The 12,099-nt window shown below is 36.1% G+C and overlaps 1 protein-coding gene across 4 annotated transcripts in view; it reads right to left on the reverse strand.

Moving 5' to 3' along the window:
- Window positions 1-3,846: 3,846 nt before the first annotated feature.
- LOC111390311 (vacuolar protein sorting-associated protein 35B-like) overlaps window positions 3,847-12,099 on the reverse strand; it is a 17,380-nt gene continuing 9,127 nt past the window's right edge. For 3 of the 4 annotated variants that reach the window (XM_023015329.1, XM_023015327.1, XM_023015330.1), the window contains 12 exons: window positions 11,798-11,914; window positions 11,263-11,502; window positions 11,123-11,188; window positions 10,860-10,949; window positions 9,701-9,790; window positions 6,722-6,811; window positions 6,039-6,107; window positions 5,546-5,626; window positions 5,318-5,425; window positions 5,135-5,238; window positions 4,533-4,646; window positions 3,847-4,434 (listed from right to left, as the gene is read on the reverse strand). In XM_023015329.1, coding sequence (XP_022871097.1) covers window positions 4,224-4,434; window positions 4,533-4,646; window positions 5,135-5,238; window positions 5,318-5,425; window positions 5,546-5,626; window positions 6,039-6,107; window positions 6,722-6,811; window positions 9,701-9,790; window positions 10,860-10,949; window positions 11,123-11,188; window positions 11,263-11,502; window positions 11,798-11,914 — 1,380 coding nt within the window. In that variant the 3' untranslated portion in view covers window positions 3,847-4,223. The remainder of the gene's footprint in view (window positions 4,435-4,532; window positions 4,647-5,134; window positions 5,239-5,317; window positions 5,426-5,545; window positions 5,627-6,038; window positions 6,108-6,721; window positions 6,812-9,700; window positions 9,791-10,859; window positions 10,950-11,122; window positions 11,189-11,262; window positions 11,503-11,797; window positions 11,915-12,099) is intronic. The other variant, XM_023015328.1, reaches the window with a different exon arrangement.

Raw genomic sequence — 12,099 nt, forward strand, 5'->3', positions numbered from 1 at the left:
CGAGGCGTTGAATTCAAACGATTTTTCTAACCTACGCTTCAGATTCAAACGTGCCTCCCACGCACCCCATCCAACGCTTCTGCTTCTAGAACCTCCAGCTGTCCTCATAATTGTGTTTTTAATTCGACGGCAGTAGGCGCCTTGGAAGTCGGACGGACCAGCCACTTTTCCTCAAAAACAAGCACAAAACGTCAAATCATTGGCATAGCTATCGACGCACAATCATTACCATGGAACCTCGGCTGATGAAGCCAACAAGCCTTGTAGGTTCGGTTTCTCAACCGCCTCAGCTTCAACTTCAACTTTTAGCCAACAAAGCCTCGTAGGTTCGGTTTCCCAACCATCTCAGCCTCACCTTCAACACAGCCTCGGCTCTTCACCATTCACCCACAGCAGCACATCTCTAACTCCAACAATGATATAAATATCTATACTTGGACTTAGGGAATTATTGTTGCGTGTTGTCATACTTGGCCAACTTACCTGGGCCAATGGCCCACCCAGGGCGAACCACGTGGCCCTCCATCCGTGGTGGCATAAATCGTCGAGGTGGACTATCACCGAAGCCCTTCAAGCCGAGGTCCACTAGTGAGGCCCTCTTTTACCGAGGCCTGTGAATGTACCCAAGGTCCACATGCCGAGGCCTATGACCCGAAGCCATGATGTTGAAACTGGTTGAAGGTAGCTGAAGCCCTCAAGTGGAAGTATCGTATGAAATGGCCAATGCCCCAGAGCCGATGCAGGAGCCTTCGAACCACAAGGGGGCATCCTCCATGGTCACTTCTCCCAAGAGATCGCCCACACAAAGATCTTATTCGAATGATTGATGGAACATTTGTCATAAGCATAAAGGTCAAGTCTTGTCACTAGTATGGAGGCTCTGCACAAGTAATAAATAAGCAGCAAGCTAGCAAGTCAAGCCCCATACTTAGGACAAGATGTTTGAATCCAAGAGATGAGGCCACGTGCCACCTCATCCAAGGGCTCCCATTTCATATGTATGACTATAAATACTTCCCTTGTGTAACATCAAAAGGCTAATGCAAGAATCAATACAAAGAATTACACTTTACTCAACTCTCTCTCTCATTTACTTACAATATACAAATCGAGTTTATACACATTTACACATACATCAACGAACACCGGTTGGTAATTATTGTACAATCGGATCACGAACAACTTGCCGGATTCCAAACCTCATCGTCCCGCGTCGTTGGGCTACTCCCACGCCCTTTGAACCGCTCGTTTTAGACCGTCCACGTGTCTTAGCGTGTTGGACATTCGCCCACGTGTGCGCGGGTGGGACCGGCATCTATTGGCAACACTTTTTGGGATCAACAATTATTGAGAAAATAAACTTTTAATTATAGAAAAAATAATAAGAAGAAAAGACTTCCTGTCCTCATCTTCCCACTCTCTTCCCTTCCTACCCCACCAACCTTAAACTACTGTTCGGGATGGAGAAATGGAGAGAAAGGCAAAGAACAGAAAACCAACGCAATATTGGAAGGAACTAGTAGGGTTTCGAGGAGAAACGTAAGAATTTTGTAAGAACCTTCACATTTTTTCTTCTAACTATAAGCCAAAACAAATCAAGCATGTTTGGGAAATATCTACGAACGTTTCAAAGTAATAATAAAATAAGTCATGAATAAGTGAGTATTTGGATCCTCAAAATATGTGAATAAAAAGTGTTTTGAGAAAATGATCAAATTTGTTTATGGGACTTGGACAGGAGCAAATTTGGCCGTCAACATTCAAAATTCTCTTGCTTAGTTGCTATATATATATATATATATAGGAAAATGATCTAATGAGTACCGGTGCTTAGTTTATGTTAAGCACCGGTGACATAGAACAACAATTGATTGGTGAATAAGTTAATGATGGGTCCACATGAATTTAATGATTTACCAATTAAATGGTGTGTCATGTCACCGGTGCTTAGCTTATGTTAAGCACGTAACCCAAAGTTTCCAAACCGATTACTTGAACAAGCAGATGTAATACAAACACCTTTAAAAAAAGAAAACCCATGATTTAAACATCAAGAACGTGACGTCTTATTCCGACCCTAAATAGTTTTATCCATATTCAAGAAAACTAAAACCTAGGTTTTGCACCTAAAATAACATGGCAGAATGAGGAGGGTGAAATGGCATTCAAAAATGTCACATGAGCATGCTGGAGAGCAAGCTCAGTCCACAAGGTGTTCAAAGCAGCATCGACGTACGTTACATCTATGACAAGGCAGTAGCGTGTGTGTGAGACTCAAGGACTTGAAAAAGAGGTTTGAACTACTCTCTACCAGACAAAAACTCGTATATTCATAAAAAGACCTCAGTCTAACTTGACCTGTCGTAGTACAATCCTCCTATGCAATAGACATTCATACTAAAAAACGTCTACTTTTGTGGTTATCAAGACGATGAAAGACTCAAAATCCCATGGCACGTGAAGGGATTATACCTTTGGGTGTTGTAAACTCAGTCCTGACTACTTCAACATGAATCCTATCATTTGTGGGCAGCGGCTCTAGCAGGAATTGAAACTCATCCCATCTCGGATCTCTGCTTTTCTTCACAGGCTATGGAGAAAAAAAATAACAAATGAGTAGCTTTTAGAATTAAGGCACAATACTCACAACCAAGAGCGTCCATTACGACTATAAAGGTTCAAGTTTCAATGGTCGTTTGCTGAAAAGCTACTACCTTGATAGCTCAATAATGTTCCTATGATTGTTTGCTCGTATGTTTCTCATGTCGAGTGCATCATATTGGACATGAAAAGTGTAATAGAAGAAGCGAGGTCAAGATTGAATTTCCATTTTATGCAAGCTATAGTTTACCTTAGTTCTCTTCGCCTCCCCTCTAAAGAGCAAGCGGACGTATGGATTTGTGTTGTGCTTCCCTTCTCGTGGATAATAACCGATATGGGACAGAGGGAAAGAGGGCAGGGATGGACGACCGATCCATCAACATTTTTAAAAATTTTCAGTCATATAAATTTATTTTAATAAGTATTATATAGATTAAAACACTAGTTTTTATTTGCAAGATAGACTCGGTGGTTTAGTCGTAAAAATAGCAATTTGTGGCCTTGGACATTTGGGTTGAAATCCGAGAAGTCACACTCTTAATTTTTCATTTTTTTTTGGGGAAAATTTGCGCAAATTAGTTCTTAAACTTTATCATCTACAGCAAATATATATCAACTTTTACAAATGGACTTCTCAATCCGCAATCTTCAGTTCCATAGCCCTTTTTACAGAATTTCATCAACATCGTATGCATATAAAATCTATCGTTCCACTAATTTACAACTGAAATGACTAAGCAGATTAGATTAACCATAAACTAAAATGGACAAAATTGTAGTAAAGTCCTGGATATTTTTGGTTCATAATACCATAGTGAAATTAGTGGTTATATTTGGTTCATAATTTGTTTCGACTTGGTTGAAACTAATCAAAATTAGTCATAAACAAAAGGCATGGAAGACGATGAAGAATCTTCCATTGGTCTCTCGCATAGCTTTTTAATCCGTATTCTGTGTATCTTCTTTAGTAAAGAATAAAAGAGGGAATTGCTTTAAAGAGTCAACATAAATATGCACATGAAAATCTTGTAAGAAAAATTCTCTACGGGAATGAATGCACGATGGTTAAAAATCCATCATAAATTAATTCTAGAACTCTCTGACCCCAACCAAAAATCCAGACTCCGCCATCAATAAACCTCAAACCACTCGTCGTAAAATGTCAAATATTCACGTGGCTTAAATGCAAAGTATAAGTTCAGGAAAATAAGATTTAATAGGAATGATGGACTTGAGATATATTAGAGACTACAGGAAATTTATTATACTTCCATCCAATGAATTCTAGTCTCACAAAAGAATACAAGAAACAAATTAATTGAACCACTACGCTCCCCCTTCCCCACCTAGAAGATTAATAAAGATTTACACAACCAAGAAAAATAGAGACCAAAGTAGGAAAATGAAAAACGAAAGAGAATTTCTTTCAAGGGGAAATTAGAAGAGTGCTTTTTACACCGAATCATGCAGTTTTCATATATGTCACAGTGATGTACAACACAATCAATGTGAGAACCTAAAACACTACAAATCAGTCATTTCGTACCTTTTTCTCCCACCCAAAGCCGGCTCCATCCTGCAATTGTATGCACACCCTCCTTGTTAGGAGAAATATCGAATTTTCACAACTTAATGGGATCGTATTTCTCGCCCATGGCACCACCTTTTTGTTTCTGAAATTGAATATAACTCAAGGTGCTTGCAAAGAAAGCATCTGAAGCTGGATTTGAAGTACTACTATCACTCTGCATCTCGGTTTTTATCAATTCTATAAGGCCCTGAATAGCGGCGGTGGTTATCTGAGGGCTTCCCTTCTCGAAGAAATAAAGGTACCTGAAGCACATTTACCAAGAAAACAACATTTTTAATCTTTATAAATACTGTCACATTAATAGTTTTTCAATGCGGTCACAACAATCGGATCAACTAACTTGTTGAGTATTTCAACGAATAGTGTAACTGGTCCACTGCTACCCCTCGTAACGTTTACCATCTGTTGAGCAGCATTTGCAATCCGTAATGACCGCTTCAGGCAAAGTAATACCCTGCAGTACAAGAATGTTATAAATCAGGCTTTAAATCTCTAGTGTAGAAAGAAGTGATAAATGAAAAAGAAAGTCAGAAAACAAGATAAAGGACAGACAGAATTATGCATCCACTCGCTGATAATGGGTGATATGGAGTACCCGATATAGCCCTAGACCCAAAATCAACCTCATTAATTTCCCCTCTCCAACCACAATCAATCTTACGGTTGAGGCCCAAGGGAATAAGTGTAAAAAATGATAGGAACCACGCAGTACAACAAAAGAAGACCAACAGATTATGTAAAATTTTGATCCATGTGATCCGTACAGCAAAATCATGACTGTTGCCTCAGAATGAACCATTATCCAATGCATCTCAATTGAATAACTCATTTTACAAGTCTATGAAGCTAATAATATAACTTAAAAAGAGTTTTAATCAATTTCCTAAACATGTATGCCTGGAGACTGGAGATAACGCCAATGATTATTTTCAGAAAGCTAACCTTTCTCCATCTTTGATGCCATCCTGATCATCAACCCAGAAGAGATGTGAACATGCATAAACTGCTCTGCACTGATCAGGCTTCTTTAAGAGTTTTGCTGAATACTGAACAGAAAAGAACAATCAAGCTGGGATGAAGGGTAAACAGGCTTTATGAAGCAAGATACTAAGAACATTGATATACCCCTGTAGCTTTATGAGTCAAGGTATCTCGATTTTCCACACCAAATACATTCATCCTCTGCAGCGTCCCAATTATTAGGTGTATAGCAGTCACCTGAGCTTTCGAATCCTAAGAACATATAATTTTAACATAAATATTGAAGTTTAGAAAGTAGGCCCATTCCAGTTCTAAGAAAAAAACTTGTATAAGATATAGTAACTGAATAAACTGATTATATTTAATAAGTACCGCAACTTCTTCCTCGTACAGTACAAAAGCTTGCGTGAAAAATTCGTAAGCGACTGGTTCAAGATCACAGTCATTAGCTGCCTGTGGGTAAAAATTGAAAAACCAAGTGAAATCAAATATAAGTCTCCATTTTGGAAGAATTATAAATAGATAGAAATAAGTGGTTGTTACTACTTGTGGATCCATTGAAATGTGTGGTCGAAAATGGAGTTCAACCATTTATAAATTAGCCAAACGGGTGGATAAATCAATTTTTAGATCATCAATTTTGAAGAATAATAAATAGTGTAATCAGCTAATTTACACATATAATGCCGGTGCTAGTGAAATATTTTGGTATAAGCACAGGCACAATGTTATATACAGAATTATTGGCGCCGGCAACAACATTAATTATATTTCTCAATAAACTATTACTCTTTTATTAGTGTATCTTAAATAGTGTCCCTAATCCATTTTCACGGAGTACTGGGATTTGTCAACAAAATTTTACCTCAGCACATTGCAAGTACAGTCTCAATGCTAGTTCAGGTGCTGGAACAACTGAAAGAGCCTCGATAATCTGCAACGATAAAAATGGATTTTTTCCAGTGTCAAGAGTATGGCAAGAAATTGATTCATGGAATGAGGATGGTTTTCCTGAGTAAAATGAAAAGATAGCAGAAAATATCACCCGCTAGTATAATCACTTAAAGAGGCATACGATGGAAATGTCAGTTGCAGGTGTCAGATATTCTGCTTGTGCTATGACATATTATTCAACATTAATTCAACACCCAAAATAGCATGCAGGAGATGAGCAATCGGAACTTAGTCGAGCAAATGGTAATTGCTTTCAATGAATAAAACTGAAAACTTTTGGTCAAGAAAACTCTGAAGAAAGCCACTTGTTTTCAGTAATGCATCACCAACAGAGGCAGATGATTTTCAACCTATAGGAGTTGTACAAGGTCAAGATGTTCTCTCTACTTTTCACGATTTAAAATAATAATAATAATAATAATTAAAATAAAAATAAAAATAATAAAAATAAAATCACACTTCAGAAAGAGAGAGAAGCATAAAGAGAAGATCACAAGGTATCCTAGATAACCAAAAATATGATTGAATTGGCAAGCCAATTGAGTACAAATTAGATTGAAGATAAAGCAATTGTAAATTTTTAAGCTTTATCACCTGATTCAAGAGCTGAAATATTTTCTTTGGGGTGGCTGGAACTTCTTCTCCAGCTACATCTCCATCCTGACCGTGCAATCTCCTGACCAACTATCCAAAGGGAAGAGTGCGTCAAATTATTTAGGGATGAGAGTTTACATGGTTATAAGCTATAATATAGAGATATACATCCAGTACAAAGTTGTTTCCCCTTTCCCGGGGAGAAATGGACATAACTGATAAGTAATATGCTTTGAAGAGTGTCTCATCAATGTAAAGTGCTTTTCTATAAACCCGTAGCTGGGGCACAATAAACCCCAAGGGATGTCACACGTCCATGTATCTCAAGACACAATAATATGAAATTCCTGAGAAGGTGGCCTGCTGATGGTGACATGATTTAAAAGGTTTACTTTGAAAATACATTTAATCACAAGTAAAAAAAGTAAACTTTAAAATAAATAATAATTTATTGAAGAATATAAGATGAGCAAGTAATTCATCTTGACAATAAGGTGCGACTTTCAAAAAATAGCTTTTTTACTTAAAAAATAAGTTATCCAAAGATGTTTGGGAATAAAAATCTGCTTAAAAGTAACATTGTTTTCAGGCTTAGCAAGATTGAAAAGATCATAATTTTGACTTGGAGCAGTGGAGGTGACTTGAGATCGGATCAAGGATAGTAAGATCCTATTAAGCCCTCGTTTGAGCCTCATTTTCTAAAAATTTATTTCTTTCCCCCAAACTCATTTTTAACCACATTCTCCCAATAAAATAATTTTGCACATAAAACCCAAACTTTTCCCTACTTTTTAATAACATTCTCCAAAAAAATCACTATTACAAAATATATTTTTCCAAAAAATAGGGCTCAAACAGAGCCTAAATAATAACAATTTAAATATTAAATAAAATAGAAAAAGGTCCAAAAACAAATTATTTACTAGTTCGATTAACCAAAAACAACCAACAAAAAAATTCAACTACTTGTGAGGGTCAATAATAATGTGTTTTTTCCCCAAATTAGTGGGGTGAACATATGTTGGAGGCGAAACTTTGAGAGTCGAATGCTAAATTGCTAATCTGGGATTTGAGTTCAAGTTTACTTTTATTGTTTGACATTTTTTTATTTTTTCTTTTCCACCTTTTGGATTTGAACTTATTCAAAACAAACTAGCTGCACTTTTATGAAAAAACCAAAGCCCCTTATCGGATTTGAATTGATGACTTATAGTTATTAAACTCAACCCGGTTGAGGTACTGGGTCTTGGATTACATCCGTAGGTCAATGCTTGAAAATTATATAATTTTTTTTAAGACAAAATTAAGGTTTTAAAATTATTTATTATTTATTATTAATTATTATATATTTTAAAATTATTTTGTTACATATTCAATTCATCTTAATTAAAATTAATCTTTCCATACATAACAAGTCTATAAAATAAATTAAAGTGTTGGATTAAAATTATTTTCAAAATATTTTTGAAAAATTATAAATCATTAATGAGATACACATATATGTTATTGCACAAAAATAACCATAAACTAATATGTTCCAATGGCTAGGTGGTCTTCATCTAACCTCAAGGTCCAAGGTTCAAATCTTGGTTTCAAAAATCTTGATGATAATTTTGAAAATTGGTCAACCAGGCAGGCAGTTTGAAATAAAAACCGCCGGTTAACTTGGTCAAACCCAATTTTGACCGAGTCACTTGCATTTCAATCAAATTATTATACTCGGCTTGGGTTGCCGGGTTTTCGGCCCAACCGGCCGGGTTTTATAGCTATGAAACTAGCCATTAATGAAATAAATAAAACCAGTGCCCTAACTCAATTTATTGCATTTAAAAGAAAATCACAGCCAAAGACTATTATTATCTGAATCGGTAGGATCTTATAAGATTGTGATTCGGATAGTTTTGTTCATTCCAGATTGTAGGACCATATGATCTTACGACACGGATCGCAATTCTAATAACCTTGGCTACACATGCTCATGCATTACCAATATGCTCAGCATGAGCGCACCAATTTTAATGAAGCTCATGCTTGCATGTATCCCATGATGCATCCCTCAATATTTTTATGCAATAAGTTGAAAATTGCACATTGGCCAGAAAAGCTTAGGTTCAACTACAATTATTCCAGCAAAATGACATGGTAACAATGATTGAATTCTTGGTGAGCCATCTGAAGAAACAGGCAGACTCTTGGTGAGCCATCAGATTGTAGGACCATATGATCTTACGACACGGATCGCAATTCTAATAACCTTGGCTACACATGCTCATGCATTACCAATATGCTCAGCATGTGAGCACCAATTTTAATGAAGCTCATGCTTGCATGTATCCCATGATGCATCCCTCAATATTTTTATGCAATTAAGTTGAAAATTGCACATTGGCCAGAAAAGCTTAGGTTCAACTATAATTATTCCAGCAAAATGACATGGTAACAATGATTGAATTCTTGGTGAGCCATCTGAAGAAACAGGCAGACTCTTGGTGAGCCATCCGAAGAAACAGGCAGACTATGCTTTACAGATTACATTACTACAAAAATACAGAGAACCACGATACTTTGAAATTTCAACTTCATGCAATGATCATTCACAGAAGGTATTTGCCCTTGCAAATGAAAGCCAATTTCATCAAAGCATGTGCTAGATAACAAATAGAACAAAGAAAAAAAATAGAAAGGTCTTCCTCAGTTTTTGGATCTAACCGACCGTTTAAATGCAGCGTTGTGTTTTATTTTGAATGGAATAACAAAATTTATGTATCATTGCATCAGTGATGCATACAGCTAAAAACTGCAAGAGTAAGAAAATGTCCTAATTATCAATTAGTCACAAATATACAGGAGGCCCAAGTAAAAGCGAAATACTGAATGATACTAAATTCATTAATGCAACCACCCTCATTTAAATCCAGAATACTTATGATCTAAAATCGCGAAACAATACATGCATTTCCAATTGTGAAACGTACACACCTTGAGTGCAGAAAAAACAAGTGGAGGAACTGTAAAAGGCAAGCGTTTTGAACCTCCAGCCATTATATATTTCCACACGGTATTCATTATCTGATTGCATAGAAAGAGGAGTAAAAAAATAAAAAATAAGAAGGATAAAACAAGAGTGGAAAAACAACTCGGAAAGACAGTAATTAAGGTGACTACATTATATGAAGTAACTCCATCAATTATATACGAATGCTACAAGAGGCATAAACACTCGGAACTATTTACAGTGCACCAATAATTTAATTAACAAAGTACCACCATGGTCTTCAATCACCCTTTGACAACGGCACAGGTTAAGTTCATTAGGTCAAACAATATTTCCCATAATGTACTGACAGTTAGAGTCTCAAATGTAAATTCTTATGGAGCAGACAGTTGCTCAAGGCACAGTTTTCCTTCAGTTTTTACGATTAACAATTATTCTAATTTGGTTCTGGTAAATTAAATATTCCATCAGATATGTGATTCACAACATTCATCAATATCAACATTAAGGAGGAAAAAATGAAAGTAAACTCGTGATAGAGTTCATCTCCTAAAATTCAAACTAACACCATAAATCCAAGTCTCTGGTAATGATTAGGGTCAGAAAATGTGCATCCACTTTTCTGTTGGAATGTAAGCTTGCATATTTCCATTACCTGAATATTAGCATCCATGCATGCATATTTTGATGTCCTCAAAATGAAAGTTAACAAAAATTTACTTCCTGCTATTTTTGCTTGCTATAATAGATGATAATAGACTAGACTAGATAGCAAGTAATTTATGCATAATATTTCCTATTGTTTTCCCAATTGGAAAATTTTGCTGTCAACTTCAAGATGGAACTGGTATGTTGTTCGGGATTGGTTGGTTCCAGAATGATAGGAAGGAAGAATTCACTGTACATGCACAAAAACGCAACATAATAACATCCAAGACGCGAATAACAGCAGTACTTTGCCACTCCTTCCAATTTATTTTCACCGTAATCCAGGAAAACAAGAAAGAAATGCAGAACTAAATACCCCATACTTTACATTTATTTACTAGCAGTGTTACTAAACCAATAGCCAAGGTAGCAATGGGTAATGAGAACAACAAAAGTATTACACGTAACAAAAGTACTAGGCAACAGAAAAATTACGTTTAACATCTCTTCAGGGTCATCATTATACAGCATATGCATGAGTCGAGCAACAGAATTTTGTTCCTCCTTGAAATCCTCTTCATCTAGCTACCGGACAAGTAATCATATAACAAGAGAAAAGATTATTTGTTAGCCGGATTGACCAACATATGATGGAAAGGCTAAACAAAAAAAATGAATAATTAACGATTAAATAATCAAAATATTCAGATTTTTATGAAAAGCAATAAAGCTATGACTAATGAAAAATTTCAACGTACCTCATCTGTAGAAGTTCCATCCATATCCTTTATAAGACCTTTGATCAATTCAAACAAAACCTCAACCTGCAAAGAGTAATTATATCATGTTTATGTTGAGTAAAAAACAAAATCACATGTAAAGCCAAAGGAGACTCTACCTTGTCAGAAGTTGACACGCAAGTATTGTTTTTCATAATGCTTTGGATGATAACTATTGCCATGACTTTATTTGTTGCAGCATCAAGGTGATCCATCACACGCGGATAATTAGAGAGTGTGAGAGCAGTGACAATATTATTGTATTTCTCTAATGGAGTACTCAGAAGAGCAACAACTTGTTTCGTTGCTCTGCTATCTTGAAGCTTTGCTTTTCCAGATAACTTTTTGACACATGCTCCCTGTCAATGATCAGAAGACAAGCAGTTAACGTGAGGAATGACTAGATTATGACCTCAACAGGAATGTGTGTTAAATGACACAACAATCTCTTTTTCTCCGAGTAGTGCGCTTGTGCATGATTAGTTCACATGTTTGAATGAACATTTACAAGTGTGAATTAACAGAATGGCACTCTAAAATTTCAAGTAAACGATCCTCAAGGAGCTCAATGGATGATTCCCATACATTACATTCAGATTCCACCAAAAATTTCTGAGATAAAAACATTTGTCAATAACTCAACAAATAACATACCAAAACTTGATCCACGTAATCCAGCCGATCAGGATGGACATGGAGAGTGAAAGTCAGAAGAGAGACATATAAAGTAATTGCTCCAACAATGGGCATGTCAACCTGTGCTTCGATGACCTGAATGCAAAAACGTCTTACTTTGAAATTCAAAAGCAAATGGTACTCTAAATCATTGTATCACATGTTCAATATGATTAGGCGTACAATTGCACTCAACCATAAAAAGTAATACATGAAATTTTAGGATCTTGCCTGTTGGTAGAAGAAAACCATTCAAAATTGAAAGAGACAGGAACATCCTG

This window comes from Olea europaea, unplaced genomic scaffold (genome assembly GCF_002742605.1).
Source record: "Olea europaea var. sylvestris unplaced genomic scaffold, O_europaea_v1 scaffold670, whole genome shotgun sequence".
NCBI lineage: Eukaryota > Viridiplantae > Streptophyta > Magnoliopsida > Lamiales > Oleaceae > Olea > Olea europaea.